This window comes from Cydia amplana, chromosome Z (genome assembly GCF_948474715.1).
Source record: "Cydia amplana chromosome Z, ilCydAmpl1.1, whole genome shotgun sequence".
Classification (NCBI taxonomy): domain Eukaryota; kingdom Metazoa; phylum Arthropoda; class Insecta; order Lepidoptera; family Tortricidae; genus Cydia; species Cydia amplana.
Window position 1 is genome coordinate 30,733,908 of NC_086096.1, and position 8,958 is coordinate 30,742,865.

An 8,958-nucleotide genomic window follows, 5' to 3' on the forward strand; every position below is an offset into this window, starting at 1 on the left:
AAAAATCACGTTTGTTGTATGGGAGCCCCACTTAAATCTTTATTTTATTCTGTTTTTAGTATTTGTTGTTATCTTGGAGGATATAATCAAACGGAGACGCCATGTCTGTAATTTTCTGTACAAAACAGTCTGCCGATTTTTGCGGGGGAGGGGAACGTCAAATGTATGCGTAACGTAAAAATAGCCATGTCAGATAAACGTCAGTCCATACATTGTGTATGACCGTTGGCCTCCTATTTTCGACAGAGGGGAAAGCCTGTTAATGGCTACTCCGTTTAGTTGTATCCTCCAAGGTTGTTATAGCGGCAACAGAAATACATCATCTGTGAAAATTTCAACTGTCTAGCTATCACGGTTCGTGAGATACAGCCTGGTGACAGACGGACGGACGGACAGCGGAGTCTTAGTAATAGGGTCCCGTTTTTACCCTTTGGGTACGGAACCCTAAAAAACCGCATCAAAATCCGTTGCGTAGTTTTTAAAGATCTAAGCATACATAGGGACAGACAGACAGCGGGAAGCGACTTTGTTTTATACTATAAATAGAAAAATAGGGGTACGATTACAGCCGAACTTTCCGAGATGCAGATTTCCCGCGTCACATGAAACACCCGCCGTGCCGATGTCTATCGCACTAAACTGATCCCTATTACACAGCCCTGCAGAAACAGGACTATGAAAATCGCATTTATTATTTGCACCATATGTAAAACTGGGATAAAATAAATTCTTCAGAATAATAATCCACCTGAGTCGATTTATGAAAATTTTAGAACGAATTAGCCTTGAGTAGGGACAATTAAATTTTTTCCGTATATACTTAATTTACATCAAACAATTTCTAACTATTTTCGTGTAAACGTCTGGAATTATGTTGCACGTCGATCTTATTATTCCTAATGAAAAATTCATTTATAATATTCCTAGTCTTGCTTTATGCTAAAATAATTGTAATCTAGTTCAGTCTCTTAGGATACCTACTCGAAAGGTCGGTACGCTTCGATTAATTAGCACAGCGGTCGGCAACCTTTTAGCAGCCAAGGGCCACATAGTAGTTAACAAAGTTGACGCGGGCCGTACTTTGTTAATATTTATGACTTTATCAGACATTGTCGTTTGTCAATATTACATACAAAATAGCCAGGGAGGCTCGCGGGCCGCAAGTGACAGGTTCACGGGCCGCATGCGGCCCGCGGGCCGCAGGTTACCGACCGCTGACTTAGCAGAACCGTTTTATTCAAATGTTTATTTTGTCCCAGTAATGTTTAGACTACGATAAATATGTTACTGGTCATGAGAGCGGCTTCGGCTATTCGTTACGCATTAGTAGTGTCTAGAGAAATTTCACAATAATTAGATTTTGTTTTAAAATTTAACTATAATCGTATTTGTTTAATAAATGTATGTTACACCAAAATTTGTGTTTATTTTCCACAATGCCCACATGCAAATGATTTTTTGTAGATAATGTATTTATTCGTCATTTTTTGCATGTCGAACATGACTTCGTTTATTTTATTTTAATGTTTACATGCAGAATAAAAAAAACACGATAATTCCAATAACAACTCTAATTTCCTTACATCGGATGATATAGATTAAAACAAAGGCAAGTACATGGAAGACAATTTCATTGATTTTTAAGAATACAAAAACATGTATGTGAATGTACAATTTTTATATGCTGTTAGCAAATCAGTCTTCAAAATGATTTATTATTGGTTAATGGTGTAATACATCTCACAACATAAACTATGATTAACATAACAATTCCTGTAGCATAAAAACCTGTAAAAGAATTGCATCAACACCATGTTCATCATTACCAACATAAAGTTGTCTCACTTCACATATTGAAGATGAAAGTGTTGCTATGTTTGTTAGTTTGGTCACACTTTTACTTAGACTTAGCTAATCTCACTGCGGTTTGGGCAGCTTCGTCCGCGTCGTTTATCATGTGCAGGGGCAAGCCGGACTCCTCTAGGATTTTCTTAGCCACGGCCGAGTTAGTGCCTTGCAGCCTGATGACTATGGGATGCTTGGGTGGGTTCGCTTTGCAAGCTGCCACAATTCCGTTTGCAACTGTAGCACAGTTCACAATGCCTGATATGAAAAAAAAATGTTAATGTTTTATAACTCATAGTTACATTCTTAGGACCAGTTGCACCCACCACAGTTGACGGACTGATTAACGGCGATCAACAGTGAAGTGAATACCCATATTATGTACAACATGAATGCAAATAAAGAACTTGAACTATGAAGTTTCCCATATAATAAAATTTAGCGATCGTTTTAATGGTGACAGACGGTCTGGTGGTGGAAGATATGGCCAAAAAAAGAACTATATCTCCAGCTATTTAAATACTAAAATAATACTGCTACAATGGCATGCAGAGTAACAATACTAACGATATAAAACAAAAAAAATTGTGATGTTGTCGTGATATTTTTCTATCAAGCCAAAATTAACCGTTTAAGAGGAAAGGGGACGGCCATTTCTCCAAACAAACGTAGTCCTCATTTTCCTCTCTGGATATTGACATCATAGAAAATATATTTACAAGGTTAAAATTGGGAGCGAAAAACCGATTTCATACAAATTATGAAAAGCTCCTGGCTCTTATAATAATTAAAAAAGAAAAAAATCAAAGGGCCAAGGGTTGATATATAACAAATTGTGAAATCCAGAAAGGAAAATGAGGACTATGTTTGTATGAAATGGCGATTTTGCCCAGGTCACTTACGTCTAAAGGCTTTGGTTAGAGTGGAAATGGTCTAATGTTTATTTAAAGTTTTAAATCACATTACTTACCAGCAAGAACATTGACAAATACAACTTTGACTTTCGGGTCTGACTCCAAAATCCTCAATGCTGCCGAGACCTGTGCTTGACCCACACCGCCTCCAAGGTCCAAGAAATTTGCAGGCTGGCCACCGCTTAGTGCAATCAGGTCCATAGTGGCCATGGCCAGACCAGCCCCGTTCACCATGCACCCAATGCTTCCATCCATGTCTATATATGTCAGGTTGAGAGCAGCTGCTTCTTTCTGTAAAAAAGTATGATCACGCAAATGCAACAACCACTACTTTAATCCCAGTCAGGCGTGGCTCACTCCGCGATTTCGTCGCTTTGCTACAGGTAGCTATAAGTACATCCGTTCCACACCAATTTTGGTGGCGCTGTCGCCACCTAGCGGCCATATCTGTCCTGATCGTAACAGACGCGTTTTGTTAGAGAGTGAGTCTTCTGTACCTAGTACTATTATTTATTTTGTGGTCCAATAGGGACTGTATGGAGCAAATTTTTGTCCCATAGCAAAATGACAATGTATAATACAGAACCTCCTACAATTTCCCGCATAATACGCTATTTTAAACCATTTTTTTCGTGGTTTATGCGCTATTCTGCTTAAGACTAGTGATGGTTGTTGTTTCAACGAATGGAAATTTTCGACAAATAAAATGAAATTCTAATGTCAAGCAGTAAAGTCAATATTACAGTGGATCTACTGTTATGAGTATTACAGATGTGTTGTTGACGAAATCAACTTATAAACACATCAATGTTTGCACACCTAGTTTTTGTCAGGTCATGAATCAATTATTATGTAGTAGATGACTTCTATGTTAATGTTTTGTTTTGTTGAAACTAAAACCGTTAAAGACCCTTATTGTGTCTGTGCCTTGGTTTGACACACTGCCATAAGTCTGAATTAAGTTTGGCTAATAGTTAACACATTCACTGTCCCGTGCCCCACATATGGGTCACGGCGAGCCTCTATTAAAACGCCGTAAGGTTGACAGTTAACAGTTGGGACAGTGAATGTGTTAATATGGTTACAGATTGCATTACCTCTCTAGGATCTGATTCTGAATCATCGTCCAAAGCAAATATCTCTTGCTGCCTGAATTGAGCGTTGTCATCAAAATTGATCTTAGCATCCACAGCCACCACTCGTCCATCGTCAGTCTCCACTAAAGGGTTGATTTCAAGTTGGGTTGCATCCACCTGTATACAAAATATGTATAAAGAAATAAAGCTGGTCAACCAAATCATGTCAGTAAAAAAAGGCGCGAAATTCAAATTTTCTATGGGACGATATCCCTTCGCGCCTACATTTTTCAAATTTGCCGCCTTTTTCTACTGTCAAGATCTGGTTGACCAAGTATATGTGATTTATTTAATTATACAAGTATTACAATTAAATAACAATTAACAAACACAGGTATAAAAAAGTACCAATAATTATTGTTTTGATAGATTTTAAGTAAGTAGCATGTTTTTATGTTATTGATCAATCATAAAAACACATTTATAAAAAAAAGTATTTTATCCTGGTAATTAACCTATTTAAGAAGCAGCCTAAAATAAGAAAGATAACAAATATAATTAGTGCCTTCACTATCATTAGTTAATTATTATAATTATTTTATTAGGCATAACAGAACACACAATCCAGTTGAACTTGAAGTCATCTACAATTTATCTCCCACTTACAGGCAATCACAACATGCATATTAGTATGAAATTAAACATTGGATTAATTAAAAAAAGTCATCACAAAATAAACAGCAGTTTAGATAGTAAACAATTAACTTATACAACTTATGCAAACACTCACATACCTTTGTAAATAATTGCCACATTTTTTTTATCTCCTCAGCACATTTCTTCTTTAGGTCACCTTTGAATTCTAAGAAACTTGCAATCTCATTAGCCACAGTATCAGTAATGCCCTCATATATGTCAATAGGCACAGTCTTAACTAAATGGGGCGTTTTCTCAGCCACAGCCTCTATATCCATGCCACCTGCTGGCGATGCCACCAAAGCTGCACCATTAAAACTCCTATCCATTATAATGCTCAAGTATGTCTCGCGTTTGATGTTTACACTCTCGGCCACCATGACTTTTTCGACTTTTATGCCTTCCTTTGGCGTCTGTTTGGTTATTAATTTATGGCCTAACATATTTTTCGCTAAGCCCATGATGTCTTTGGGATTTTTGGTCAAATGAACTCCCCCTTTAAATCCATTATCGAAATGACCTTTGCCCCTCCCGCCGGCTAGGATCTGAGCCTTCACCACGTACTCATTAGCTTTGAAGTCACCGAGCGGTTTAGGATCTAGTTTGGTATCAATAATACGGAAGTCCTGAACTGATACCTGATACTTTTTTAGTAAATCTTTGCTGTGGTACTCTTGCAGGTTCAAGAATCTTCTCGTGCTCACTTGGGGATAACATTTCGAAGCCAGAAAGGTGAAAAGTTTAATATTCTTGGTGTTTTTCATCGCAGCCATAGCGACCGAACTTTGTACACCTGTTTCTAACCTTGGTGTTAAATTATGTATTGATTATGATGTCACTGCAAAACCGCCAATTGTTACCTCAGTTCAATGTTATCACAATAGATAGGGTCTCCGGCCGGAGTACAAGATAGATAAGAGTAGACAGAGGGAAACTTATCTACTTTGAAGAGCCGAGGACCGAATCACATCTCACGCATGTCTCACGCACAGTGAAATGTCAAAAAGTTTGACGTTCATTCCGACTTACGTTTCATTTCACGCGAGCCTCAGAGATTGCACATGGCGCATGTAATACCCGGTACACATGTTAGGCCTACATCAAAGAGTAGTATAACCGCGCATAGTAGCGCTACCCCCTTTGCCACAAATATACGGTAGTTTTACTCCATTCTCGAGTCAAAGTGTCTTTGTGTGACGTCCGTGTCTTTGAACCAAAGAGTAGTATAATATATATATTAGACTCTCGCGCCGTGTTTTTGAACGGACCAATCACGGCACGGGACTCGCTCACCTCGTCCCCCTCACCCCAGCATTTTTGGCAGCATCGGTTTCATGAAATAATTGCTCTAAACTCCGTCTAGAGGATTCCTAGCCTATGACCTATGACCCGCGGTGACGCATTTATTTTCTATAGATGGTCAAACCAATTTGTCAGTAAATAGGAACCAAAAAAACTATACTCAACCTTTTCTTTTGGGTGCTAGTACTAGTGTAAGACAAAGATAGTATGATTCTCTCTCTCTATGTTTGAAATGGGACAGTCCTTTGACACACTATATTAAAATATCCTTTTGCCTGTCCTATGTACACACTTCTTAATTTTAATAACAACAAAAATATTTACTTTAACATGGCAACACTAAAAGTGTGATGCCAACTTTACGTTTCCAATCCACTTCCTTTTTACCGTGTTCCACTGACAACACGAGGTTAGGTCGCGACTTCTTAGCCTAAAAGTAAGTATTTTTCATTTAAGTAGTAGTAAAATTATACATAATGTGTGTGATTTATCATGTTTTAACACAGTAATCGTTTGTTCATAGGCTAAAATAATCATGGCTGAAGAAAACTGGGTTGATGACGGCATGGACGCAGGCAGCGTGGCCGTCGACAATGCGCCCCTGCCCCAAGCGGCCGATATTCCCGAAATTAAGCTTTTTGGGCGATGGAGCTGCTACGATGTCCAGGTTTCGGACATGTCCCTGCAAGATTACATCTCCGTGAAGGAGAAATACGCCAAGTATTTACCACACTCGGCTGGTAGGTACGCACACAAGCGTTTCCGCAAAGCTCAGTGCCCCATCGTAGAGCGTCTGACGAACTCTCTCATGATGCACGGTCGCAACAACGGCAAGAAGCTGATGGCCGTAAGAATCGTGAAGCACGCATTCGAAATCATCCACTTGCTAACCGGTGAGAACCCCCTGCAAGTCCTTGTGACGGCCATCATCAACTCCGGACCCCGCGAAGACTCCACCAGAATCGGTCGCGCCGGTACCGTGCGTCGTCAGGCCGTGGACGTGTCGCCGCTGCGCCGCGTCAACCAGGCTATCTGGCTGCTGTGCACGGGAGCCCGTGAGGCTGCCTTCAGAAACATCAAGACGATCGCGGAGTGCGTCGCTGACGAGCTCATCAACGCCGCCAAGGGTTCCTCCAACTCTTACGCTATCAAGAAGAAGGATGAGCTGGAGCGTGTTGCTAAATCCAACCGTTAATTGTTAAGTGTAAGGGCTGGACTCAATAAAAAAGTAAGAAATCCATTGATTGTTTAATTAACTTCTCTCTTTTAGTCAAAGTAACCTTATCAAAATTTGCCAGTAAATATAAATATATTTATCTTTTCGAAAACATAACCTCATTCTAATATAAAATACCATGGCAGTTCTGAACATAAAAGTATATAAATATTTTATGATCTTCATTAGAGTTAAAATTCTTTTTTGATTTAAACTCATTTCAGCTTAAAGTTTTGTCAATTTCTTGGAACATTATTTGGCTTCTTACTGTGCCTTCAATGTTTCTTATGTCATGCACTATACTATTATTAGACCTGTCATACACCAGTGGGTGAGCACTAAGAAAATTTGTCGTATACTATCTCATAGATTAAATTAAAACTGCTTTAATGAGCACTTTGCTCAGTACACACACATGGAGTTTTTCACACACTTGTTTGTTGAATTCAAGAGCCACTCAACAAACAATGACAGACTTACTCATTTTCTAGCCTAGTTGACTAAATTACTCCTAAACTATGGTTCCTAGGTTTGGTTTGGTTCCCTTGGGTTAATATTATGGTTACTGTGTGATAATGCAGCGCATTATCTCTTTGTTAATGATACTAGAGTCCTTATGGAAAGAGAAGAGTCGTAGAATGTATTGGACATGGGGTCCAATACATTCTACTCATTTCATAACTCTTCTCTTTCCATACAGACTAGTTATTGCAACAAAGTTACAGCTCTGAATTTGGTATTAATGTGCAAAATGTAAAACACAAATACACATTGGACAAAGATCTTGGACAAGTGGACCCCCTTAGTTTATCTTTAATAATTCTCCTGCTTTTAAAGACAAATAGGATTATAAATTTACTTTAAATTGCATTTACATTGTCAAGACTAATTTAGAGAACAAGGACTGGTTAAGTCTGATACTGGGTAATAGCAAGTACTAATTATTATTTATTTTATTCTGTGGTAAAGGTAGAAAATCAAACATTTAAGGCTAATAAAAGAAAAAAAAATTAGGAATGTAAATTGCTTTTAGCGAATTGTAAATGTAATGATTTAATGAATGCTCTTCCCATTGCGAATGATTTTTTTCCCATGTAGTTTAATTTATATGACAGTTGCATACGATATAACTGACCCCCCCCCTGCATATAAATTTGTGTGCAGGGGGGGGTCAGTTATCTCTGCTGCTTATTATACATTTGTGTATAATATAATAGTTTCACTTAAATGTTTGTTTTCGACGCGTCACCTGTGACAGCATTTCTAGTAGATAACTACATAGTAAGTATTTTTACCTGATGGGCTGAAAGTCCTGAAACTGTTCCACAAAAGTGGTTAGAAGCTATTGCTTGAATAATGACCCTTTAGAATATTCAAGCGCAAATTAGAAGATTTTCTATTTTATCTTAGGTAGCCCCTCTGTATCTAACTGGGGCTCTAATGAAAAGGGGCAAAAATGGCATGCAGGGCAGTTTATTTTTAAACTGGTACAAAATCCATATTAACTTTTTATATGCGCTTCGCGACACTTGTACAGTCGCCATCAGATATATTGGAGCGGCCGAGGTGTTAAAAAATATCTGACCACGCAGTCTAGCGCCTTTACAATAGAGGCGTTGCAGATATTTGTGAGCACCTAGGCTGCTCGAATATATCTGATGGCGACTGTTCTCCTTTTCACTAGTGCTGTATTCTATCCTATCAAGAACTTCTCATACACTGACTGAGCAGTAATAATTTGTCCGTAGAATAAGTTGGTGTTTGTTTGAGCTAAATCTGCATAATTGCATAAATAATAATATTATATACATACATTATAATTATGTAGGTGTAACTGATAAAAATGCAATGATAACGACGGAAGGAATACATTGTAAATGGATGCGGTCTGCGTCATACTGGGCATACC

The 8,958-nt window shown here is 38.4% G+C and overlaps 2 protein-coding genes across 2 annotated transcripts; one reads left to right on the forward strand and one right to left on the reverse strand.

Moving 5' to 3' along the window:
- Positions 1-1,895: 1,895 nt before the first annotated feature.
- LOC134661635 (succinate--CoA ligase [GDP-forming] subunit beta, mitochondrial) lies at positions 1,896-5,497 on the reverse strand. Its single transcript, XM_063517777.1, has 4 exons — positions 4,630-5,497; positions 3,857-4,012; positions 2,816-3,050; positions 1,896-2,103 (listed from the first exon to the last, which is right to left on the reverse strand). The coding sequence occupies exons 1-4, from the start codon at positions 5,302-5,304 to the stop codon at positions 1,898-1,900; spliced, it is 1,272 nt and encodes a 423-aa protein (XP_063373847.1). The 5' UTR covers positions 5,305-5,497; the 3' UTR covers positions 1,896-1,897.
- A 667-nt stretch (positions 5,498-6,164) lies between these two features.
- On the forward strand, positions 6,165-7,073 carry LOC134661368 (small ribosomal subunit protein uS7). Its single transcript, XM_063517408.1, has 2 exons — positions 6,165-6,269; positions 6,357-7,073. Exon 2 carries the CDS (start codon positions 6,369-6,371, stop codon positions 7,026-7,028), a length of 660 nt encoding a protein of 219 aa, XP_063373478.1. The 5' UTR covers positions 6,165-6,269; positions 6,357-6,368; the 3' UTR covers positions 7,029-7,073.
- The last annotated feature ends 1,885 nt before the right edge of the window (positions 7,074-8,958 follow it).